The sequence below is a fragment of the Triplophysa rosa genome, unplaced genomic scaffold, assembly GCF_024868665.1.
Source record: "Triplophysa rosa unplaced genomic scaffold, Trosa_1v2 scaffold418, whole genome shotgun sequence".
In the NCBI taxonomy this organism is placed as follows: Eukaryota; Metazoa; Chordata; class Actinopteri; order Cypriniformes; family Nemacheilidae; genus Triplophysa; species Triplophysa rosa.
Genome location: NW_026634422.1, coordinates 1 through 27,540, shown reverse-complemented (window position 1 = coordinate 27,540; position 27,540 = coordinate 1). Strand labels below are relative to the sequence as shown.

At 44.3% G+C, this 27,540-nt stretch overlaps 1 protein-coding gene across 1 annotated transcript in view; it reads right to left on the bottom strand.

Moving 5' to 3' along the window:
* The window catches only part of acadl (acyl-CoA dehydrogenase long chain), a 31,409-nt gene extending 5,255 nt beyond the window's left edge, over positions 1-26,154 (bottom strand). Inside the window, exons 1-8 of the mRNA XM_057328248.1 lie at positions 25,786-26,154; positions 25,222-25,398; positions 25,002-25,139; positions 23,644-23,808; positions 23,418-23,484; positions 22,204-22,368; positions 21,266-21,367; positions 10,418-10,531 (exon numbers count right to left, since the gene is read on the bottom strand). Coding sequence (XP_057184231.1) covers positions 10,418-10,531; positions 21,266-21,367; positions 22,204-22,368; positions 23,418-23,484; positions 23,644-23,808; positions 25,002-25,139; positions 25,222-25,398; positions 25,786-25,877 — 1,020 coding nt within the window. The 5' untranslated portion in view covers positions 25,878-26,154. The remainder of the gene's footprint in view (positions 1-10,417; positions 10,532-21,265; positions 21,368-22,203; positions 22,369-23,417; positions 23,485-23,643; positions 23,809-25,001; positions 25,140-25,221; positions 25,399-25,785) is intronic.
* Between the last annotated feature and the right edge of the window lie 1,386 nt (positions 26,155-27,540).

Genomic DNA, 27,540 nt, shown 5'->3' with positions numbered 1-27,540 from the left:
CCGACTTTAAGCAATATAGTTTTATCTAACAAACAGTATTTGTATGCCAGGTATGTGGTCGCCTACTGCAAACTAGTGATGGGTTGTTCTTGAACGATTCGTTCATTTTGAACGAATCTTTAATGTGACTCGGGAAGAACGAGTCGTCTCGGGGAGTGATTCGTCCAGTCGCGCATGCGCATTGCGCAACATTCTATGGGTCCTGTGACAAAAGAACGAACGACTCAAACCCGAAGACTCGGGAGATGAACTAATCAATTCTCTTTCCGGCTCAGACTCCATTGGTAAAGTGTAGGGGGCTGTCACGTGATGAACGAACGACTCGAACCCGAAGACTCGGGAGATGAACTAATCAATTCTCTTTCCTCTAATAAAGCACTTTTTGTTAACAATATGATAACAGATAATAAAATAGACATGCTCTCTTTGACAGAAACATGGCTAAAACCAGATGATTATATTACTTTAAATGAATCTGTCCCCCAAGATTATTATTATAAACATGAGCCTCTAAAAAGGCAGAGGGGGAGGTGTCACTGCACTTTACAACTCTTTTAGCATTTCCCAGAAGTCTAACTCTAAATACAATTCTTTTGAAGTCATGGTACTTCATGTAACAACACGTAATACTAAGGATAAAACATTTTTTTACATTTATTCTGGCTATTGTATATAGGCCTCCAGGGCACCACACAGATTTTATTAAAGAATTTGGTGGGTTCTTATCAGAACTAGTACTAGCCGCAGATAGAGTCCTTATCGTTGGTGACTTTAACATCCATGTAGATAACGATACAGATGCCTTAGGAATGGCTTTCAAAGACACTCTTAACTCTATGGGCGTTAGTCAACATGTGTTATGACCCACTCACCTTCGTAATCATACTTTAGATTTAATATTGTTTTATGGTATAAATGTGGACGACGTTAAAATCCTTCAGCAGAGTGAAGACATTTCGGATCATTATCTGGTATTATGTTTGCTTCACTGGCCTACGGCTGCAAATCAAACTCCTTGTTACAAATATGGTAAAACAATAACTTCAACTTCCAAAGATGCGTTTCTTGATGATCTGCCCGAATTGTCTCAAATCGCTAGCATGAGAAATAATGTTGAAGATCTTGACACGACCACTGAAAATTTTAACTCCACCTTCTCGGAAACGCTAGACACAGTTGCTCCTCTGCGTTTAAAGAAGATTAAAAATGGCAGCTCAACACCATGGTATAATGAACACACTCAGGCTCTAAAGAAAGCGGCCCGAAAAATGGAGCGCAACTTTAAGAAAACTAAATTAGAGGTATTTTGTACAGCATGGAAGGATAGTATTCGAAAATACAGGAAAGCCCTAAAAACTTCTAGATCCGCCTACTTTTCACCACTAATCGAAGAAAACCAGCACAACCCTAGGTTTTTATTTAACACAGTGGCTAAATTAACAAAAAATAAATCGTCAGCGACTTCTGATCCTGTATATCAGCATAACAGTGATGAATTTATGAACTACTTCACAAATAATATCCAAGATACTAGAGAAAAAATTATAACAATGCAATCAGAAGTGAAACCCACTGAACAAACTAACTGCAGCGCCCTTGAGAAATTCCAATTATTTTCTACCGTAGATCACGATGAGCTGTCTAAAATCATTAGATCATCTAAATCAACAACATGCATACTAGACCCTATACCTACAAATCTACTGAAAGAGATGCTCCCAGAAATTATAGATCCTCTTCTTGGTATTATTAACTCATCTCTGACATTACGACATGTGCCTAAAGCATACAAGGTGGCTGTTATAAGGCCCCTTGTCAAAAAAACCCAACTCGACCCTAGAGAACTATGGAACTACAGGCCTATATCGAATCTACCTTTCATATCTAAAGTTCTGGAAAAAGTAGTTTTATCTCAATTATGTTCCTTCCTCCAAAGGAATGACATCAATGAAGAATTCCAGTCTGGATTTAGAGCATGTCACAGTACAGAGACTGCTTTGATCAGAGTTACAAATGATCTGCTATTGGCGTCCGACCGAGGTTGTATCTCGTTATAGGTGCTGCTAGACCTTAGTGCTGCATTCGACACCATTGACCACAGCACACTCCTACATAGACTCGAAAATTACGTCGGCATTAAAGGAATAGCTTTGAAATGGTTTAAATCTTATTTATCCGACCGTTTTCAATTTGTAGCAATAAACAATGAGGTGTCACACAAATCGCAAGTCCAGTACGGTGTACCACAGGGCTCAGTCTTAGGGCCTCTGCTCTTCGCATTATACATGCTACCTCTAGGAGATATAATAAAGCGACACGGTCGCTTTATTATAGCTTTCACTGTTATGCTGATGATACTCAACTTTATATTTCCTCGAAGCCTCATGAAAAACAGCAGTTCCATCGAATAATGGAATGCATAGTCGATATAAAAAACTGGATGAGTAACAACTTGTTATTACTGAACTCGGACAAAACAGAAGTGTCACTTATTGGACAACCGCCATACGTAACAACCAAGAATACTGTTTAACTATTGACGGATGTTCCATAAAACCCTCATCGTCAGCTAAGAATCTTGGCGTTCTATTCGATAGTAATCTGTCATTTGAGAGCCGCGTCGCCAACACATGTAAAATTGAGGTTTTCCATTTTAAGAATATATCTAAACTACATCATATGCTGTCAATGTCAGATGCAGAGAAGTTAATTCATGCATTCATGACATCTAGACTAGATTACTGTAATGCACTTTTATGTGGTTGCCCTTCAGGCTTATTACAAAAACTCCAATTGATCCAAAACGTAATAATAAAGCGACACGGTCGCTTTATTATAGCTTTCACTGTTATGCTGATGATACTCAACTTTATATTTCCTCGAAGCCTCATGAAAAACAGCAGTTCCATCGAATAATGGAATGCATAGTCGATATAAAAAACTGGATGAGTAACAACTTGTTATTACTGAACTCGGACAAAACAGAAGTGTCACTTATTGGACAACCGCCATACGTAACAACCAAGAATACTGTTTAACTATTGACGGATGTTCCATAAAACCCTCATCGTCAGCTAAGAATCTTGGCGTTCTATTCGATAGTAATCTGTCATTTGAGAGCCGCGTCGCCAACACATGTAAAATTGAGGTTTTCCATTTTAAGAATATATCTAAACTACATCATATGCTGTCAATGTCAGATGCAGAGAAGTTAATTCATGCATTCATGACATCGAGACTAGATTACTGTAATGCACTATTATGTGGTTGCCCTTCAGGCTTATTACAAAAACTCCAATTGATCCAAAACGTGGCAGCTCGAGTTCTTACACGTACAAAAAAGTATGAACATATTAGCCCGGTTCTGTCAACCTTGCACTGGTTACCTATAAAGCATTGCATTAACCTTACCTATAAAGCCCTACATGGTTTAGCTCCTCAGTACTTGAGTGAACTCTTCTTGTATTACAGTCCTTCACAAGCATTACGCTCTCAGGCGTTTAGGCTGCATTAGTTAGATCAACTGGAACCAGGAACACTTCCAACAACAACTGATATACTTGTTGCATCAAAGAATGCAGTAGTACTCTACTCTCAGCCAGTCTTGTCTCATTGTTCCAAGCAGCTTTTGCCAGAGGGGACTCTCCATGAGGGTTTTTTCTCTCCATTGGAGTTTTGGATTCCTCGCCACCGTTTGCATACTGTTTTGCACTATTTCACTGGCCGGGGGGCTGCTTTAGAATTTTAAAGTTTTACTTAATTAATATTGCATATAGGAAATTATAGTCTGTTATTTTTTACCTGTGCTTCTCTCTCCTTTATCTTAAATGTGTGCTCTCACTGTGCGTGCATGTCTGTGTGCGTGTGTGTGCATGCTTGTCTGTGTGTGTGTGTGCCTATGTCTATGTGTGTTAGTACGTGTGCATATTGTGTGTGTGGAGTGTTTTGTATGTAGGTATGCCTGTCTTCTGTGTTTTCACCTTTTTCTTGTTTTTACAGGTACAACTTTAATTGTTTTGCTTGTAGTTAATATGTTACATGTACAGCTGTTCAAGTCACACCAGCCCCGAATGTGAGGCTGGCCTCTCTTCTTATAGGCCAGGCTCCTCCCCCTACTTGGAAGGTACCATTAGCAGGTAAGTATTTTAACAAACACTCTCCGTCTATCTCATAAACCTCATCTGAAACATCGTACATATCATAACCACCAAACTAATAAACCATTATGCTAGCATACATCAATGTCACAAAACAGTAACATTTAATAACTTCTCTTCCCAGAAAAGAACACAGTTCCCCACACAAACCAGGAATGGGTTCGGCCCACGATCGAGTTGCATCAGCGTGGCACGAACTGTGACGTCATAAGTCGAGCGCCACTCGATCGTTCGGTTTAGCCGGCGTAACATCTAAGTCCACTACCCATCTAAGACGAAAGAAAATAAAACATATTTAAAGGGGTGCTGCAATGGTGTTTCATGCATTCTGACTTCTTTACAATGTTAAACGTGCTGTCTTCTCATGCTTAACATTGTCAACTTGTCAAAAAACGAGTTGGGTGTATTACGTAGTATTTCTGTGCTCGATACACTCCCCCAGCGATCGTACAGGTTTCGGAACAATTTTTCTTAGTCCCTTACTGGACAATTCTCCCGGAAAAGCACGTGGCACGCCCTCGCTGCAGCAAGTACAGCAGGAGAAGGAGCATGCGCAAACATCACTTTCACTTGTGTGCAGGAGAGAGAGAGAGAGAGAGCATACGTTCGTGAAGTTCAGCTTTGTTTGTTTGTTCACTGCATTTGGGTGATGAATGTTATATAAACGGTGGATATAACGCTGGATTTGGAGATGGTTTGAAACTGATATATGGAGCCGTCCCAGCGCTAAAAGATGCCGGACATGAACCGCATGCAGTGAGTGAAACTGATGTCTGTGTTTTGTTGGCAATGCATGCGCACGTGCTTTACTTCAGCCTACCCCTCCCTCCCGCACACGCCGTATGTTTTCGGAAAAAAATCGTACAGCTGTATCTACAGTATCTTTTAGAAATGTGATCAAACTAAATACTCTTCGAAGATACGAAGTATGCAATACTACTCTATAGGTACTCAAGATTAATATGAGATTGGCAGAAAACACGTGTGTTAGGGCCGCTTTAAACTTCTAACAATGTCTCTGTGTGGTTTGTCCAGGGTATGCATACGAAATGTTGTGTAAAATGTCCGTATACCATTTACACTGCGTTCCAAATTATTATGCAAATTGGATTTAAGTGTCGTAAACATTTAATTTTATATTGTTCAATTAAACTTATGGATGGTATTGTGTCTCAGTGCTCTTTGGATCACTGAAATCAATCTCAGACACCTGTGATAAGTAGTTTGCCAGGTGAGCCCAATTAAAGGAAAACTACTTAAGAAGGACGTTCCACATTATTAAGCAGGCCACAGGTTTCAAGCAATATGGGAAAGAAAAAGGATCTGTCTGCTGCCGAAAAGCGTCAAATAGTGCAATGTCTTGGACAAGGTATGAAAACATTAGATATTTCACGAAAACTTAAGCGAGATCATCGTACTGTGAAGAGATTTGTGGCTGATTCAGAGCACAGAAGGGTTCGTGCAGATAAAGGCAGAATGAGGAAGGTTTCTTCCAGACAAATTCATCGGATTAAGAGAGCAGCTGCAAAAATGCCATTGCAAAGCAGCAAACAGGTATTTGAAGCTGCTGGTGCCTCGGGAGTCCCGAAAACCTCAAGGTGTAGGATCCTCCAGATGCTTGCAGTTGTGCATAAACCTACTATTCGGCCACCCCTAACCAATGCTCACAAGCAGAAACGGTTGCAGTGGGCCCACACATACATGAAGACTAATTTTCAAACAGTCTTGTTTACTGATGAGTGCCGTGCAACCCTGGATGGTCCAGATGGATGGAGTAGTGGATGGTTGGTGGATGGCCACCATGTCCCAACAAGGCTGCGACGTCAGCAAGGAGGTGGCGGAGTCATGTTTTGGGCTGGAATCATGGGGAGACAGCTGGTGGGCCCCTTTAGGGTCCCTGAAGGTGTGAAAATGAACTCTGCAAGGTATGTAGAGTTTCTGACTGAGCACTTTCTTCCATGGTACAAAAAGAAGAACCATGCCTTCCGTAGCAAAATCATCTTCATGCATGACAATGCACCATCTCATGCTGCAAAGAATACCTCTGTGTCATTGGCTGCTATGGGCATAAAAGGAGAGAAACTCATGGTGTGGCCACCATCCTCCCCTGACCTCAACCCTATTGAGAACCTTTGGAGCATCCTCAAGCGAAAGATCTATGATGGTGGGAGGCAGTTAGCATCAAAACAGCAGCTCTGGGAGGCTATTCTGACATCCTGCAAAGAAATTCAATCAGAAACTATCCAAAAACTCACAAGTTCAATGGATGCAAGAATTGTGAAGGTGATATCAAAGAAGGGGTCCTATGTTAACATGTAACTTGCCCTGTTAGGATGTTTTTGATTGAAATAGCTTTTGATTTCAGTAAATATGACCTCCTAATGCTGCAAATTCAACAAATGACCATTTTCAGTTTTTTACAACCTATGAAATGTTTTCAAACTCTGTTGTGCATAATAATTTGGAACAGTGCATTTTGAGTTTTTCATTTTTTAAATAAATACTGTTGTCAGTGGGAGGTTTGTTCAATAAAATTCCAAATGTACCCTAACTGTTGATTACTTGAAAATTATACTGACTGTCATTTGCATCGACAAATTAGGAAAACCAGAGAAAGATATCATTTGCATAATAATTTGGAACGCAGTGTAGGTTGCATGTGCACCCGCCTCCCAATGGCTAAACAACTAGGCAGAAATACGGTAAGTGTGTGTGCGTAAATATGTGTACGTGTGTTCCAGTACTGCCATTCACAGCGGTGAAGATCATCTCTTCACAGCATAAAATAAAGCCGCTAGGTTCTGGTGCTTCCGATGGCCAGCCCGCGTCTGTTCGTCAGCATATAACAGCAAAATGCTTCTCGTGTTGCGTGTAGCCTCGCTTCACCGCTCACTCGAAATCTGTCACCATCATCGCAAGCGTCTAACTTTTGTGCATTGTTATTAGATATTTAATCGTAGGGAGGCGTTTATCTAACTCAGCGAGCGAGCATACAGACGAACACGTACAGAGCCAGTCCGTAATAAAGCAGAGAGTAATAAAACGCACGGAAATTAATTTAACGCAAACAGGAAAAACAGCATTTTTTCACATAAGCATATTGAACTGTGGAGGTCGTACCGAACAGTTCAATATTATATTGAGAATTGTGGCATCACTAGTGTCTACTCCAGTTATTTTTTTAGGGGGTTAGGACCAACCCACATTTATTTTGCTTCTGACACCCATGATTTAAAGGTGCCATGAATTAAAACCACATTTTTAACCCGAGCTTTTGTTATATAAGAGGGAATCGTATTCTCGCGAACATCATGTAAGTGTCAGAACTGAAAACGCCCTTGTTACTGAGATTACATCTGTTATGACACCAGGCCCAGCGAACGCCAGGTTCTGGAATGCACACCGCCTCCACAAAAAGAATATCAATGACTACTTCTCTAGCCCTGCCCACTGGTTCGTGCATGACAGAACTGACATAACACAAGTGGCGCGGAACCAGACAGAGCGAGCAAGCAATAAACAAATATGCAGTTAAAGATAGCTAGATATTGTGCCATCCCTGGTTGTGGAAGAACACAGTCGCTGCATAATCTTCCTTCGGATTCCGATATTAGGAATGCGTGGTTAAAGTTTATTTTTAAAGACGTACCAGCTCACGTGGGAAAAACATGGAGCATTTTATCGTTTCATTTCTCTGATTCCTTCGTGAACAAGGCACAGATCAATGCTGGATTTGTGGAGACTAAAATTAAAAAGCAGTGCTGTGCCGTCAATATTGAATCCAATAGGAATGGCGCAGCAATCTATGTAAAACATTTTTTGTACCATGCGTCACTATTGCTTTGTTAGAGATCGCTTGATATGCCCACGGGATTAAGTTAGCTGTGGACCTGTAACGTTAGTCATTTGTAATAATTGCAGAGGTTGTCTGTGATCTTAATTCCTTGCAAATCGGGATCTCTGTGATTTGGTGGGCTCATATATAATTTTTCAAGGTTTTATCCACCGTTTGCGAATAATGGAGGCTGTTTGAAGTGTTTTGGTATTATTTCGGGTGCTGGGTCATATCCATAAATTACCCGAAGTCTCCCGTTTGTTTATTTATCATGGAAACTTTCGTAACATTTCAGACCCGCGATCGCGGTGATCTTTTGTCCAGTTCACGATCACGGGTCTCAAATGCTGACAGGTACGGTCATATATCATTAAACACCATACAACTATAGGCTATACAAACTATACGCAAAGCCTTGCCATCACATCTGGGAAATAAGTCAGTAAATTTGAGTAAAATCATCCTGTGCGAATGCGTCACATGAAATACTGATGTGGGGAGGTCATTTATAAATCACAAGAGGTCTCCAGATAATGCTAATCTCGTACGAATGGTGCTAATGTGTAACCTAACGTACGTGTCTAACCAAATTCACAGAAGGCTCCGACTAAGTTTACTACGTAAACTGCTTTCCAATCATAGCAGTGGGCGTTTACTTCCAAGTCTTCATGGCGGAACGCCCATTCAAACCGAGCGTTTGTAGAGACGGCCTCAAAACCCAGGTAGAAATAGCCTATTACTTATTGATTTTGATGATTTTAAATGTAAAAACCACGCGAACGTCATAAGTAGACTTCATACTACAGTATTAAACAATAAACAAGCCCAGTTCATCACACCTTTAAAGTATTTAGTAGCATTAAAATGTTAATGTTACTAATGATTTAGTAGCATTAAAACATTACAAGTATCTTTTAACATTAAAAGAGCACCGTTCCATAAATTATTTCCAGATTGAAGAGGGAATTGTCGAATTTCCGAGAGCACAATTCTACTCTCTGAACATTACATACAGATTATTGCACAATAAAGCTGTTGTCATTTACATATTTTCTGTTTCTGTTGTCAGTTCTGTTTTATAACCAAGCCACATCGTCTGATAAAATCACCACACACACCCTTAAAGAGTGGAGATTTTGGCAATATTCTGTGACACAGCGCATGCACAGCCTCTACCATGTGCTTATTTACAGACGAACTGTGTCCGTGCTTATATGTGCAAACAGTCGATAACATTGACAGGTCTTAGAAACACTGTTTTGTACCATTTCATTCACAAGTTAGCCGTCTGGTGAACTGAATGTGCTGCTTCCCCCTTCGCTCACTCATAGACGCCGATAACCGAGAGAGACGATCCCTGCGCCGGGAAAGCGAGACCTCATATGCTAGCGGGGCAGTACTGACGACAGTTTCCCACTGAATGAAAGCAACGGTTTATCCAAAAAGACACTTGGACTGTTGTTATGCCCGTCTTCTAAACAAAAGTGGCTAAAGAGGTCAGAAAAGTTGCTAAATCTAGTGAAAGAGTTGCAAATTTAGCAACAATGGCCGGACAAATTAGATATGAATGGGAAATATTCCGTCACTGTAGTCATGGTTGGCCAATGAATCACAGTTATAAGCAGAAAGAATGAATGTAACCTTTGTGGCACTTTAATCAAATTGTTACATTTACGCATTTGGCAGACGCTTTTATCCAAAGTGACTTACATTGCATTATCCTATACATTTATACATAGGTATGTGTAATCCCCTGGGATCGAACCCACAACCTTGCATTGTTAACGCAATGCTCTTACCACTGAGCTACAGGAAAGCTGTAAACAAGAAATCGTTAAACATTACCCCCATCTACTATGTCAACCAGATATTACAGTATATTATGTGTCGTATCAAAGTCAGGTATAGTTCAACCTAAAGTTTTGACAGTTCTGATAAAAACAGTTGCTTGCATCAAATTCAAACCACAGATGTTTAAGATAAGGCTAAAGACGCATGTTTTTTTGTGAACACCTGACCAAGTAATGCTAGCACTTATTTCTATTTCTGTTCTATTCTATAAAATTAAGAATGCTAAGAATTGGGTTCTTCATTCTTCAATAGCCATTGGTCAGCAAGGTGCACAAAACTTGATCATATCTAGATTTTTTCAACAGCAGGATTAATTTCACATAATTCAATGTTTTAACATTTCTCTTATCTGCTTGCCATTTGTCTAACACTGTGTTTTTTACACCAGATGTCACATGGTTTCCAACATTTAAAACACAACTGTTACAAGAACCCATTGTAGCTTGTCAGGTATTCCAGTCACGGCTGGTGTTGACAATAACTCTAAATAACATGGAAAAGAAAGCATGTCTAATGTGTTTATGTAAGGTTAAGATAAAGCTAAAGTTAAAGGTAAAGATAAAGTTTAAGGTACCTGCAGGTCAGCAATGGTTTTTCCAAATGCTTTCCTCTGCATCACGTAGTTCTTCGTCTCTTCAAACATGAACTCACAGCTGGCAAGAGCCATGACTGCTATAATAAGACGCTCCTGCACAAGTAGAGAGAGAGAGAGAGAGAGAGAGAGAGAGAGAGAGAGAGAGAAAGAAACAAAATACGAGATGTTTAGGAAACATTGTGTGAGTTGCAAACCTAAGTAAATCAAGGTTTATTTAAAGGAACAATACGGCATTTTTAGGAGGATCTATTGACAGAAATGCACTATAATATACAAAACTATTTCTTCAGAGGTGTTTAAAGACCTTACGTAATGAACCGTTATGTTTGTAATACCTTAGAATAAGCTTTTTATATCTACATACAGAGCGGGCCTACATACATTGAATTCGCCGCCATGTTTTGTACAGCAGCCCTAAACCAGCAGCCTGGTAAGTCTTTATAATATTAACACAGGTCCTTGCTCCTGCCTGACTTTTATCCTTCTTTTTAAACTTAAAATCCACAGACCTTTTATTTTATGTAATACATAAGACAGCTCTTTCTACAGTCTTTCTAATGCCCGCAAAATCTCTTCCCTGCGTCAACATGAGAACGACATATTTTTGTACTGCGGTGGCCACCGTCGTGTTTGGACTGAGCGATTCGTGGCAAATCTATAATACAACGCTAGTGGCCGCTGTTAATCAAGAACTGCGCCTTTAATGTTACATCAATCTTTCATCCCTACTTAAAAATTTAAATACTCAAGTACTGTTAATTTCAAATACTCTTAAGACTTTTACTCAAGTCGTTTTGCAATTTGTGACTTGTAACTTGTAATGGAGTCATTTTCACTGCAAAGTGTCTGTACTTTTACTCAAGTATGGTTTTCAGGTATTCTTTACTCTGAGTAACAATGGCTTTAACCTCCTGAGTTCAACACACAGAAGCCTTTTTCAAACTTAATGGAGGCCTGCTAGTGTGTGAAAGTGTGCATGTGTAAATGTTAATCCTTGTTGTTCAAAGAACTTAGAAGTTTTTTTAGAGGTATGTGAACACAAACACAATATATCAGTGTAAACTGTAACACAGAACAGCTTTCACAGCAGATGTCATGGATGGAATTGGTGACCGTTAGTTATCTTTTAAAATGTGTTTAGCTGAAACTTTAGCACCAAAGCTAAAGGCAGTAAACAGTAGGGATGCAACAATACAGCTCACCCACGGTTCCATACAAACCTCAGTTTATGGCCCACGGTTTTCGGTTCGGTTCTGATAGCTTCGGCACATTAAAGTGTTTTTTGATTGTTTTATGCTTATGTGACAGGAACAGTAAAAACTTAAGAGAAAAAACTATTTTACTGAAATTCTCTTTATTTTACATGGCTTAATTTATTATATTTAAGAAAAAACAACTTGTACAAATTCCTGGTGTATTGAATAAATGTAAATATTTACACTGGCAGCTCACAGCAGTTTTTGGTTTACTGTTCATCAACATGCCAGTAAAATAAGCTTCTTGAAAAGGTTTTGCGCATCAGAGTAATTAAAATGACGTAATACAAAACTTGCGATTGCTGTAATGGAAGTAAACGTGCGCTCAATGGGAAAGGCCAAAGATAATATATTAACAAGGTGCGTCACTGCCATTGCAATAAATTAGAAGAAATGCAATGCTGAATAGCTTCTTGGAGGCGCTCTTGCTATGCCGTAAATAGCTGTGCAACAGGCCTCCGAGTGTCATGTCTTTTGTTAAACGGACTTTGGCATGGTGCTAGAAGAGACGCTCTTTCTGTATGTGCTGGGTGAGAGCAACGGGCTTGGCGAATGGCACACGCACACCAGTCCCCGCCCCGTGCATACGAGTATAAAAGGGAGATGGCAGTGGCCATTCACTCATCTTTTGGGCTGAGGAACCTGAGAGACATCTCCCGGTCGCTGCAGTGTGGCATGAATACACAACATCTCGTTCCCTCCATCAGGGAACGGAGGTTACAGTCGTAACCGAGACATTCCCCTTCAGTCTGTCTCTCGACGTTGTGTTGAGAGACAGACTGGGGACCTATTTTTAAACGCCACGGCGCTGAGCCGTATCACGACCTCAAGCGGAGCGACACTGACTGGACTAGCGAGTCACAAGTGAGCGCGCTAGACTCGCCTGGAGAGGGGAGACGGCGCTTTCGCAGGCACATGCCCAAACCAGATGCCTGTCTTTTATGCCTGTAGCGTGTAAGACACAGGCTGACACTGGTTCCACGCGGAGGTTGTAAAACCTCGCGAAGGTACTGGGCGTAGCCCAACTCGCAGCATTACATATGTCTGCCAGAGAGGCGCCCTGAGCCAGTGCACATGAGGAGGCCATACCCTGAGTGGAGTGGGCTCTCACTGCAAGCGGGCACGGGCGATCTTGGGACTGGTATGCTAAAGCAATGGCATCCACAATCAAGTGCGCCAATCTCTGTTTGGAGACAGCCATCCCCTGGTGCTGTCCCCCATAACAGACAAAGAGCTGCTCAGAGTTTCTAAGGCTCTGCGTGCGGTCCAAGTAGAGGCGCAGTGCGCGTACGGGACACAACACGTCGGAGGTTGGGTCTTCCTCCCCAGAGGGGAGCGCCTGCAGGTGCATCATCTGGTCCCAGAAGGGAGTGGTGGGAACCTTGGGCACGTAACCGGGCCGGGCTCTCAGGATAATGTGAGAACTACCGGGCCCGAATTCTAGGCACCCATGGGACACGGAGAATGCCTGGAGGTCCCCCACCCTCTTGATAGAAGCGTGCGCCATCAAGAGTGCCGTCTTCAGATAGTGGAGGTCCCCCACCCTCTTGATAGAAGCGTGCGCCATCAAGAGTGCCGTCTTCGTGAGATGAGGAAGACTGGCGTCTCTGAGGGGCTCGAAAGGGGCTGTACCAAGGCCCTGTAAGACCACATTAAGGTCCCAAGAGGGTACGGAGCGCGGTCGAGGTGGATTCACCCTTCTCGCGCCCCTAAGGAACTTGGTGACCAGGTCATGTTGGCCGAAAAACTTACCCTCCACGAGATCGTGATGAGCGGCAATAGCGGCTACATACACTTTCAACGTGGATGGGGAGAGATTGCTGTCAAGTCTCTCTTGTTGGAAGGCCAACGCTGACTCGATCGGGCAACTCCATGGGTTCTCTCCGCGGGAACACCAGGACGAGAAGAGACGCCACTTATAAGCATATAGACGCCTAGTGGCGGGGGCTCTAGTGCCCTTCGTCAGGGGAATCGGCCAGGGGGGAACTGTCGTCAGAGCCACCAGGTCTGAGAACCAAGTCTGGTTTGGCCAGTAAGGCGCAACTATCAGTACTTGATGTCCCTCTTCCCTGACCTTGCACAGCACCCGATAGGTGGTCACGTTGCGGCAGGATCTGTTTAATCGCCTCAGTCTGCATCTGCACCGCGGAGAACTGTTGTGACACATCCTCCACGGTGTCACCAAATAGCCCGACTTGCGAGATGGGCACATCCAGAAGGCGGGCCTTTTGGGTGTCGCCTATCTGCGCAAGATTGAGCCACAGATGCCTCTCTTGGACCACGAGTGTGGACATCGACCGACCCAAGGCACATGCCGTGGCCTTCCTCGCCCGAAGCGCGAGGTCAGTAACCGTGCGTAACTCGCTCATGAGAGTTGGGTCAGCCTTCCCATCATCCAGGTCTTACAGGGCTTTAGCCTGAAAGAACTGAAGGACCGCCATAGCGTGGAGGGCGGAAGCGGCCTGTCCCGCAGCATTGAAAGCTTACAAGCCTTGGACGGAAGTCTAGGTCGACCCCTCCAGGTGGCAGCTGTCTGCGGGCACAGGTGCACCGCGACTGCACACTCCACCTGGGGGATGTTGACATAGCCTTTGGTCGCCCCACTATCCAGGGAAGTAACAGCCCCGAGCCCGCTAGCCGGGAACGCGCCGAGAACGGTGCATTCCAGAACTTAGTGAGCTCCTCGTGCACCTCTGGGAAGAATGGCACCAGGCAGTGCGTGGCTTTTGACGACGCTCCGACCCCAGAAACCACGAATCCAGCCCGGCTGGCCGGGCAAGCATGGCTGACATCTCAGCATCAGCCTCATATTGAGCTCGACCACCCAGGGGCGGGAGCTCAGAGAGGTCTTCTGCATCTGATGCCAGGAGGTAGCTGTCCGATGCTATGACAGAGAGTTCGTCCTCATCTCTCTGTGGAGTCTGCCCGCAATGGGACGGTCTACCGCCACCCATCAGGGACGAGCCAGGTGAGCGTGCTGGGGTATGGGTGGTCCGCGAAGCCGAAGCTGGCGGAGCGACATCGATAGGAACCCCCAAATCACCCCCGCTGCTCGCCGAAGCAGTCGACCTCGCCGAAGCTGCAGTCGGACTCGCTTGGGAAGCAGACGGGGTGGCGGCAGCGCTCACAAAGAACGTAGCCAGCCGTGACCGCAACACCTTGATCATCATGTTCTCGCAGACAGAACATGCCGGATCGACAAACCCTGCCTCAGCATGCTTGACCCTCAATCATGTGACGCAGGTGTCGTGCCGTCTGACTCAAGGATGAGTCTGTCACACCCAAGGACACAGCTGCGAGACATGCTCGCAATTGTGAGAAATTTGCTCTTTTAGGTCTGTAGCTCACTGCCGAGACGCCCAGGGGAAGTCCACTATCAGGAGGGAGAAGTCCGCTGCTCTGCGTCGTAAATCCAGCAGTAAAGAGTCTCGAAGAGATAAACGCTTGACAATCATGCCATGCAGGTTCCGAAGAACAAAGCATGAGTGAATGGCCGCCGCTATCTCCCTTTTATACCCGTATGCATGGGGCGGGGAATGGCGTGCGTGTGCCGTTTTAAAATTCCTCTCGGAGATGATAGGTTCTCAAGATCAAACCCCAGTCTGTCTCTCAACACAACGTCGAGAGACCGACTGAAGGGGAACCGCAATTCACTTACACGTATTGAACTGTGGAGGTCGTACCGAATGATTCAATTTATATTGAGTATTGTGGCATCCCTAGTAAACGCGCAGCTCAGTCAAGCGTTCGTCATGGTAACAAAACACGACTGCAGCAGCTCTTTGTCTTCTCTAAAGCAGCCCAACATGACCTCTCCCCCTTTTTTGCATGTTCCCTGGGGTGGAGGTTATTTAAATTCTCTGGCATCGCTATGGATGGATCACCGGAAAAGAGAGCTGTGGCTCATTTCAGCCGTTTGCTGTAGTCCTTCAAAAGTGATTTCTATTAAAGAGAATATTTCCCTTTGAAGTGGTCTTTTCTTTTCGTAACTTTGTAGTTGTTTCTTTATACCCAGACAGCAACATTATGCACTATATATGTTTTAACGGATTTGCAAAATAGGAGCCATTTTAAACCAAATGTTGTCACTGTTAACATTAGTTAATGCACCATGAACTAACATGTATAACGTCTTGGTTACGTATGTAACCTCAGTTCCCTGATGGAGGGAACGAAACGCTGTGTCGAACCGACAGATGGGGTTCGCCTTGAGAACCTATCATTTTCTGACTATTTGGAAAAGGCTAATGAAATTGGCGAATGAAATTTGCGAATGAAATTTGCATGCCGGACTCCGCCCCGGATATCCGGGTATAAAAGGAAGATGGCGTGCTCATTCATTCACCTTTTGGGCTGAGGAGCCTGAGAGCATCCCTCGACCACTGCGGTGGGCGGCCAGCGTTGTGGCATAAAGGTCACAACGTCTCGTTCCCTCCATCAGGGAACTGAGGTTACATACGTAACCAAGACATTCCCTTTAAAACAGATGGGGTTCCTCTGGAAAACGCCATGACGCTGTGCCGCGTCACAATCTCTAGCGAGGCGACGCTGGCTGGCCTAGGCGTGTCAGACGTGAGCGCCATCGTGAAATTTGTGACCATCCAGTGGGGAGGTAGGGGGGTCCCAGAGCTTTTCCACGGAAGATGGGAAGCCCCCTACCACCGGCCATCACAGGCGGAGGCCTTGTTTCTCTAACAGCGAGAAGCCGCCCGGCACCGTAAGGGCCACTGGGTAAGCGTTAAAACACTACACAGACCACTTCCTGCTGTAGGGAGAAGATTAGTGGAGATACCAACATGGTCTCGCCATCAGGGGAGAACTCATGGGAGGAATGTGCGGACTGACAAAGTTAACCGCAAGGTGGAAGTCCACCTAGGGAGGTCATGGGTTGCCGAGGCGGGAACCACTCATGAGAATACATCAGACGGAACCACCCAGGCTTACCACGTCTGGAGCACTAGGTCCGGTTACAGCTACGTGGTAGATAACTCAACTGTTACCCGGCCTAAAGGGGCAGGGCTGCTCTGTTCAGCCTGGTCCCCAGGAAGGTGCTTAGTGATGGATGGAATGCCTATTCTTCACCCAGTGGGGGGAAGAAGGGAGGCGGAAATAGCGCACTGACCCACCTAGAGGGAAGGGGGAAGGCGCTTTCGCAGACGTACGCCCTACCGGTCGCCGTTTCTCACCTGTTGCCCTGCAAGACACGGGCTGACACCGGTTCCACTTTGCTAAGGTGTTGGGCATAGCCCAACCCGCAGCTCTGCAGATGTCTGCCAGAGAGGCGCCCTGAGCCAGTGCCCACGAGGAGGCCACACCCCGGGTGGAGTGTGCCCTCACTATCAACGGACATGGGCAATCTTGAGACCGGTAAGCCGTAGCGATGGTGTCCACGATCCAGTGCGCCAATCTCTGTTTGGAGACAGCCCTCTCCTTCTGCTGACCTCCAAAACAGACAAAGAGCTGCTCAGAGCTTCTGAAGCTCTGCGTGCGGTCCAAGTAGAGGCGCAATGTGCGTACTGGACACAACACGGATGGGGTTGAGTCTTCCTCCCCAGTGGGGAGCACCACCTGGGACCAAAAGGGAGTGGTGGGAACTTTTGGGCACGTAGCCAGGCCGTGGTCTCAGGATCACGTGAGAGTCTCCAGGCCCGAATTCTAGGCACTCTGTGGACACAGAGAATGCTTGTAGGTCCACCTGCGCCTGGCCGAACCGCTCCCATATTAGCCGGACTGCGCGGGGATGGAGTCGCCACTCTCCGCGAGGCGACAACTGACGAGAGAGCGCATCGGCTGTCTGGTTCAGGTCGCCCGGGATGTATGTGGCCTGTAAGGATGTTGTCACCTGCTGACTCCAAAGGAGGAGGCGCCGGGTGAGTTGTGTTTGCTGCCATGAGCGTATGCCACCCTGGCGATTGATGTACGCTACGGCAGTTGTGCTGTCCGATCGGACCAACACGTGCTTGCCCTGCACGAGGGGCTGCAGCTTCGTCAGTGCAAGTAGCACAGCCAACAACTCTAGGCAGTTGATGTGCCAGCGCAGGCGGGGGCCCGTCCACCGCCCGACACTGCGTGCCCGTTGCACACGGCACCCCAACCTTGCAGGGAGGCATCCGTCGTCACCACGACGTGCCGTGAGACCTGCCCTAGGGGGACTCCCATCCGCAAAAAGGTCATTGAGGACCAGGGGGTCAGTGTGCGCCGGCAGAAAGGCGTGATGACCATACGCCTGCTGCCAGTGTGCCACGCTCTCCAGGGAACCTGACTCTGTAGCCAGTGTTGGAGCGGTCGCATGTGCATCAACCCGAGGGGGACCACCCCTCCCCCGAGGACGCCATGTGTCCCAGGAGCCTCTTAAATTGTTTCAGGGGGACCGCTGACTGCCTGAAGTGTTTCAGGCAGTTCAACACCGACTGAGCGCGTTCCGTAGTCAATCGCGCTGTCATGGAGACAGAGTCGAGTTCCATGCCGAAAAAAGAGATGATCTGCACAGGGGAGAGCTTGCTCTTCTCCCAGTTGACCTGTAACCCCAAACGGTCTAGATGCCAGAGCACCAGGTCCCTGTGTGTACACAACAGATCTCGCGAGTGTGCCAAGATGAGCCAGTCATCAAGATAGTTCAGTACCCGCACACCTCTCTCCCTGAGGGGAGCGATGGCGACCTCCACGATCTTCGTAAAGACTCGTGGGGACAGGGACAGACCGAAGGGGAGGACCCTGTACTGATATGCCCGCCCATCGAAAGCGAACCGTAGGAACGGTCGATGACGAGGAGAATCGAGACATGAAAGTACGCGTCCTTCAGGTCGATTGCCATGAACCAATCCTGACGTCTGACAGACGTCAGGATGCGCCTCTGTGTAAGCATCCTGAACGGCAGCTTGTGTAGGTGCTTGTTCAAGGTATGCAGATCCAGAATGGGGCGCAACCCCCCGCTTTTCTTGGGAACGATGAAGTACGGGCTGTAAAACCCGCTGCACATCTCGGCCGGAGGGACGGGCTCGATCGCTTCCTTCGCCAGAAGGGTGGCGACCTTGGCCCAAAGCACGGGAGCATCCCTGCCTCTGACTGAGGTTGAGAGGATGCCCCGAAACTTGGGCGGGCGTCTGGCGAATTGGATCACGTAGCCGAGACGGATCGTCCTCCCTAGCCACCGCGACAGCCTGGGAAGCCGTAGCCAGGCTCCCAGGAACCGAGACAGGGGGACTAGGGGTTCAATCTGCTTCATCGTCACCCGGGGGGTGGTTCGATGGCGGGCAGCGCAGATCCCTTGCCGGGGGGCCCCCGGGGAGGAGATCGGCTCTGCTGACTTACCTGCCCAGAGATGCCGCAGCTCAACGCACTGTCTGACTGAGAGTGCTGAGGGCTGCTGTGTGTGCTCCACCGTCGAGTTGCCGACCACCGTCGCGTAGAGGGTGAGAGCGGCTGTAATCCCACCCCAGAGAGAGAGGAAACTCGTTTTGTGAGGAGGGGCCCAGCAGGTGCTGAGACGGGGCAGGAACCATCCCAATCCGACCGCCCAGCGACGGGATGACTGGGGGCGGGCCCGATGATGTACTCAATCTCCCTGGGGTCTTCCCGTCAGGGCCGCTTCTCCGCGAGAGCTGCTGACGGGGGGGTGGCTTCCTCTTCGACGCCCTGTTCTGGGAGGCCACCTGCCTAGAACTGTGTTGACATTAACTAACATTAACAAGGATTAATAAATGTTAAAAAACTGAATTGTTCATTATTACTTAAGGCATTTACTACTGCTTACAAATACAACCTTATTTTAAAGTGTTACCAATATAGTAACTATTTTATGTTTTACAAAGAGCGATTCCTTCTTCATTTCTTGGGTTTTATTGCTTCTGGTTTGTCATTGTAGCGGTTTTAGCTGTTAAAATAGTGATGAACTTAGCTCATCAAATATGATTCTCCACCAGATCTATCAAGATCACATCCACGAATTGAGTTATTTAAAACATCAATTTCGGTCAGGGAATTAGTTTAGCTCAAAGGAAAATACGTATAATAATCGTCATTAAATATACACATTTTACAGTTTCTAATTAGCAGTATAGTGATAACAGTACTTGTATGTATTCGTCCAGCAAATGCATCAATGATATTATACACTTTTAACGTCTAAATCTCAAGGGCATAAGTAACGCAACTTTACCAAACAGGATTTAGAGCTGTAGCATAGATTGAAAACAGTTTAAGAGACCGAGTATGTGAGCGTTGAGCACAGAAGACCCATCATAAGTGAAAATATGGTGTGACATAACTATCGCTAAACAAAGACAATACATGAAACATGAAACACAAACGCGCTAGGGAGCGTGGAGAGAGAGAGAGAGAGAGAGAGAGAGAGAGGGCAGGGCTGCGAGGCAGGTAAAATATTTCTGAACACCAATAAAATCATCAAGAATGTATCGGTGATCGTGTTTTTAGGTGCCATGAAGGCGATAAGTGGGTCAGAGAAAGTTCCTTTGTTTCTCATGCCGCCTAATTTGCATAGCTCTGACAGTATGGTTGATTTGCACCTAATAGCTGAACTTAGTCATGGATACAGTACGATGCATGCTATAGTATTACAACATAGCTCATCAGACAGGGAATTAAGAGAGGAGTAGTTACATAGTAAACATGCTATGCCTTGAATTATGTTAAGCTGAGAATCATCCCAATGTATGAATACAACAAAGCCTAAATCAAAACTTGCATCATTACTGGTTACAGGTAACTTAAGATTGCAAGAGTGCCAACACACAACAAGGATATTTACATATATTTATAAAAAAGGACAGTTTAGTGTTGTTTTGTCACAGAAGTTCCTCTGGCTAGCATCAGATGGAGGAATAGGTGATATGTTCTTTTTAACTGCTTACTGCTAGCAAAAGGGCCTCTGGAACCCCTGGAGAGATGATGGTCATAAAACTTTGGAGAAGCACCAAGTCAGGCTATTTGGAGCTGACGCTCTGTGATCTAGGTGACCCCCAAGCGAGGTCTGCAAAACTCTGGTGAGGGGGAAGTTTTATGACCTGACATGATCCAACATTTGGCAATGCCAGGCTCTACATCACTGAAATCTAACAAAGTATGTTGTCTCTCAAAAACGTCCTGGAATTGCATCCTTTTTTGTCACATCCATAACGCACCAATTATTCCCTCTTTTAAATAGAACACCTGTGCATAGACTGAAATTTTTCTGGTGTTTGGACTCGAACAAAAAAGGTTCAGTAAAATATAAACAGATGGTTCAATATGTTGGTAATAACTTCTTTTCTGAGAATTTTTATTTTGAGTTTTGACTGAAAATGCCACATCCACAACTGGATTTGCCCACTTGCCCCCAAGTTGGCTGCTGGAGGTGCAATTATATATATATATATATATATATATATACTGTATATAGCAGTGTTTCTAACCAGGTGTGTCACGACCTAAGAGTGGGTGTATCATTTTACCTAAACACTTACCTATAAATATTCAATTAAAAATAAAACTGTAAATGGTATATATATATATATATATATATACATATATTCATGAAACGAGCAGTATCAGATGTGTGCTGTCACTCCTATACCTGTGGCAGCTCATTCATCAGATAATAGAATCCTTTATTGATCTGACCCAACAGAGCATCAGCCGGCAAACGCACGTCCTCAAAAAACAGCTCTGCTGTATCCTGCACACAAACATACATCACAGTTTTCAAGAAAAGCTCTTTCTGGCTTTCACACAAGCTGGCTGTGCATTAGGGTTGGGCGATGTCTAACAAATTTTCATCAGACTATGCCTACAGTGAAACACCGCAATGGACGATGACATCGGGGGCGAGGCGGGGGTTATATCAGTTTGCTAGATGGCCATCTGCCAAAACATTAAAAACAATTACTGTATATCAGGGCTCCAGACTGCGACCAAATCGCATTTTGCGCCAATTTTCAAGACAGCTTGAGCATTTTTACGACTTGCAAATTTGGAATTTCTTCCAGTTGTTATTTCATGTGGAAAGTCGAGTAGATCTTGAGCCCACCCGTGTAGGCTGTGTGTGTGATTAGTCAACAGCGCGGGTCACGCGTCACTGATGTTTCCCGCTGCCATCGCGGATGCGCACAGTTCATGTCGTCATTTACAGGTTTACACACACACAACGTGAGCACATTACTATAATTCACTGTTTGCTTTCACTTTCTATGTCCGCCTCCGCTCACGTGTTTGCGCAGCTTCCAAATCATACTCAACCGCGGATAAGCTTGAATGGACGGGCTCGACACAAGCGCAGAATGTCAATTGTCTTGGGAATGTGCTTTACGCGTACGCGGTTGGGATGTACGGACGACCGCGGACCCTCCTGATGATGAAAATTGAGTCATGCAGGGGAATCACGATGTCGGCCCAGCATCGTGATGGCTGTGAGCCATCGGCGATTGACGATGTCATCGTCTATCGGCCCAACCCTACTGTGTATGTTAATTTAGCATGTGTACAGCATAATGTATGTGGAAAGATTGAAGGAACCTGAGCTTTGAGACCGATCTTCTCCAGCTTGCAGCCCTTGTTGAAGCCCTTAGTGCCGTTGTCAACCAGGAAGAGACTGATGCCGTGAGCCGCCGTCTTCGCTTCACGATCCGTCACCGTGACTACGATCACCACATCACTCATCCAGCCATTAGTGATAAACACCTGACAGAGAAATATGCGATGTTTTTGTGCCAATTAAAACGAACACAAACTTTTAAGAAGAACAAAAATATGAAATGAGAAACCAAATGAATATAAAATGAAATTAAAATAAAATGAGAAAGAAGAAAAACAATCTGATAATGAAAACAAGAAACTCAATTGCAAATATTTAACATGTTTTTTTTAAATAAACAATGTTTTTCTCTTAACAGTTTTCTAAGTTTCCTTTTAGCAAATAATGGTTTCTGAATTTGTTGCTAGACTTTTCATTTGCGCTTTCCGAGTTTTCACTCACGGTTCTTAAGTTTACGTTCGCCTTTCTGGCACAAGCCTCACGTGTGGGTGGGACTGAAGGGCAATTTACTCTCATTGGCTAGTGAGACTTCGATTGACAGTTCCCAGACCAGGAAGTAACACTTCGTAGAATGGATTTTAGAGAGCCATCTGAATGCATTTACAGTCTCTGTATAGTTTAAGTGTTTTTACCTATTAAGTTGATATATTAGGTAGTAATTGGTATTTGAGTTTGGATCGAGATATAGACAATAGTGTTTTTATGCAAATTAATAAAACTACTGTTTAATTTCAACATTCTTTGTTCCTCAGACATACCTTTTAAATACAACTAAAATTCAATAAAGTATCAGCTTTATGCAAAGTGACCGATTTTTGACCACTGAAAACTACAATAAGATCCTCATATCTCTGGAAATGAACCTTATAAAAGTAGTTACCAACAACTAATAGAATATCTTTAATATGTCTTGTTTAGTTACAAACACACAAACTGCTTTTCACCATTAGCATGTAATGTAACATGTATCGCTAATGAAATACCTAACAAACTACGACGTGCTCTACTTGTAAAATCCTTTTCAGCCCGTCATTTCAAACATTGACATTTTGACCCACTTTGTACTGATAATGACTCATAATGACCTTTCATACTATGCAAAACAATCCTATAGATTAAGATGTGTCAGATCAGACTGAGCTTTATCCATTACAGAATATCACAGAGACTGCATCACTGACTGTGTTTCTCAAACCTTGCTTCCATTAAGAATCCAGTCTGTGCCATCTCTTTTTGCATATGTCTTCACTCCTTGAAGATCACTTAAGGTAGAAAAGAGAATATGATCAACTGAGACAACTCACATTACAAATTATGCATGTGACAAAATGCATTACATGATGCACTGATGCATTTTTAGAGAGTTCAGCTTTTGTGTCTGTCACGGTAAAACAAATGTGAGCGGCTAGGCTGAAGCTCACCTGCCGGCTCCAGGTTCTGTCATAGCGATGGCTCCAATGCATTTCCCAGCAGTCATCTGGGAAATATAACGCTCGATTTGAGCACTAGAGCCATAGTGACTGATGTAAGGCATTACGATCTCAGAGTGGAGAGAAAAACCCGGACCACTGCAGTTTGAGTACATTCTAGAACAGAGGCAGAACAGATCTGGAATATCACAACACACAAAGAATATCAAGAATATCTAGACATGTACACAGGGATGGAAATGGGGTGAAAGTGGGTGGACGGCTTCCACGGAGTGAATTTCAAGGGGGACAGAGTTCAACCTCAAAATATAAGGGATTTCCATTTTTGGCCTTGGATTACACCATGGTCTGTTTGAAAAAAATTGTGATTAAATCGCATCGCGAGATCAGAATCGTTACATCCCTAGTGGATTCTGATTGGCTGGAAGGTGTGCATTAAAACCGTTTAATGCACAGGTAGTCAGTTTGATCAACATTTGAAATTAACTGATGAAAATAACAGTCATTTTCACCTGTCTGATCAAAAATTGCACTGTAAACAACAATAACAGCTTTAACTCGGCAAATGACCACGGTATAAGTGAATAATCCCCAGCTAGCCATGCATTAAAGGATTTTAATGCATGATGTGGAGGCCAGGAACTAGAGCTGAAGATCTTTGCCCGAACCCGACGTGACCTGACGGGTTCGGTCGGGTTCGGGCTTAATTTCTATCATTTTACACGGGCTCGGGCCGGGCCGGGCCGGGCTCGGGCTTGCGCGGTAAATGAGCGGTCATGTGATGCGTTCCGATTAGTGCAAGAAAGATGCGAAAATGGATGCTGAGGAGGTGAAACGGAAGATTGCCTCTGGCGATTACGTTTTGGTTGCACCAGCAACTAAAGTAAAGTCTGAGGTGTGGAAAAGTTTTGACCATGTGCATAATGAGAATAATGAGCCAGTGGGATATGTGAGATGTTACGATGTTACAGAGGACTTATTTTATTTCTTTGTTCCAACTTCCAAGTGGCCTATAGCCTACGTTAGTCATTAATAAATTATGTTAAAACATGTTTAAATGCCTCATTCTTGACAAAAGCTGTGTGCGTGCGCACATTTGAATAGCCTAATGTCGGGCTGTAAACGGGTTCGGGCTTTTAAAAAGCTGTCAATCAAAATGTACTTGTCGGGCTCGGGCCGAATTCTGTCGGGCTCGGGCACTGTCGGGCCTAACTTTTAAGGCCTGCTTACAGCTCTACCAGGAACCACCTGATGTGAAGCTTTGTTGGACGCAGGGCCTAAGGATGGATCTAGAATGACAGACGTGTGAGGGCTGCAGTGATAGAACAGGAAGGGGCGGGACTACTCACTGCTCCTCCCACACTATTGCCGCAGACAGCAGGTCTCCTCCAATCCCTCCGTGCTCTTCAGGAGTAAATATTCCCAACAATCCCTGTTCTCCAGCCTTTTCCCAAACCTCTCTGCTAACCTCACCTGCTTTCTCCCATCTGGAAACACACAAACACACTTTAGAGCGCACAGAGTATGAACATGGCCAAGCACACTCACTTTTGGCGTAAGGCGACTCACTCGGCGTGATGGGGAACAGCTTCCTCCTGAAAGAAGCGTCGGACGTTCTGACGGAAAAGGTCGTGTTCCTCTGAGAAGATCCGTCTGGTGCCGATGTCCATCAGCGTCGTTGCCGTGGACGTTTCGGGTCGAAAGGGTGCTGCTGTTTCCCCATGCTGAGATTGTGAATGCTGCATTCTGGGAGTCAAATCAACAGCTTAAAATAAACCTGAATGACATCCAGAATTAAATGACTTTGAGCTTGGAAAAAGAGCTAAATAATGAAGCATTTTAATATTACGTGATTTTAATCATCGCAAACTTTTTATCACTACTGTCTATTACAGATAGAAAATGTGATTTGATCTGGTAACCATGGTAAATGTATACGTTTAGGTCTGAGGGAATGACTGACATTCAGTTATTATGGTACTTTTGAATAGTGCTGAAAAGGCATTTATATGTGAGACAATATACGAAACAGCACAGGAACAAACAAAGACACGTTGAACATGAAAGCATGCGAAGCAAGCTTCTAAATGAGAAATAAGACGATTCAGAAAAAATAAAAGCAGCTCCACTCACCTTGCCATTGACACGGTGAACACTTGCTTACTCCGTAAATGAACACATTTTGTGACAGGAGAAAACCTCTTGAATATTTTGAGTGCAAACATTTTATTAGATGAGATCGAACTCAAAACAACCGCTGTTTAACGTTACTTGATTGTCAAGTCAAAACAGCGCTCGCGAACTTTACCCTACAATCACAAAACCCTTCCGCCCAAATGTATATAACACTTCAAAATAAAAGTCTGTTATTAAAAACCCGAAGCAGTTCGCACGGCGCCAAAGCTCTGTCTTCTTATAACGAGTTTTAGCGATGAATACTAGTGTAAACCCTCCTGTATGAGGTTGGTTCACAGTTATGTTGCGTTACCCCAGAGAGTGCAGTATGAACGATGGGCGGGACGACACATTTGGGCGGAGCAACACTTTCATTTATATGGCATGAGAATTGTTGCTTTATTCTGAATAAATAAACTATCAACCGCAAATAAATGTAGAGAGTTTCACAAACATATTTTAAATCCACATATGAACAAAAAGCGAAGCATAAATACATGTTAGACGTTCCACAAAAAGAAATGGAATTCACAAATAAATACAATGAGATTTGCAAATAAAAATATATTTACAAATATATTTTAATGGCATTTATTTGTAGATCGCTTTCTACACATTTGTGGCTCGCTTTCTGCGCATTTGTGAATCGCTGCACGCATTTGTGGATTGCTCTCTGTGCATTTGTGGATTTTGAAACATTTCTCTAACGTCAAGACGTGCTCACGATCCACAAATAGGTGGACTCCGCCCACTGTCTACTCAGCCAATCGGACAGCGGTCTCACGGTGCTGACCAATCGCTGCACGTTTCCCCTCCGACCAATCACGTTTTGATTTACAATGCGGTGCGGGAACACCATCCGAAAACGTCTAGCCAATAACGACTGCTTAAAATGGCGGAGCGGGAAGAATCAGGACAGGTGAGTCTTATTAGTCATTTAACGACAGAATTGTATCAGCATCTAAAATAAAACAAGTGTCAGTATTAGCAGTGATTTTAAATCTAGTGACAGTAAGTAAGTATATCGTGAAAAGATGAAAAGATTTGCTCTGCGACTGGTTCATATTAGCATTGATGTAAGACATAGAAGTAGCGATGTAATATACCCACGTACTTTGTCTTACATGTACATTAGATAGGTTTAAATGTGCTATTGGTAATGTTTGTGTAAGATAGCTGTACAGGTACAAAATTTAAATAAACTTACGTAAACTATTAAGTAAACATTTCTACAAGTTTATTTCAAGTGAAGCTTATCAAAGCCTGTACGTTTTATTGCATATTACATGACAGTCAAGTTACTAATATTAATAAAAACGACACTATGCACCTGAGTGTCCTTGATACTGTCTCTTATTTTCCTAGAAAGAACCTAAATTATTTTTCTTTGCCGACATTGGCAACACTATGGCCCGGTTTCACAGACACGGTTTATCTTAAACCAGGACTATGCTTTAGTAGTCCCTTAGACTGGGTCTAGCCTTAAGACTGGGATAAAGTTGGTTTGACGTTGGACGTTCGATATTCGTGAATGTAGGGACCGTCTCTAAAGTTACATACACATTAAAATATTTTTTTAAAAGCTCAATAGCATTTAAAGGGAATGACTTACAGCCACAAAACTTACTGTACTGTGTTCATGTGTGTGTACTCTATGAAGCACACCTTTTAGATTTTTGATATTTATCATAATAAACCGTCAAATTGTATGTA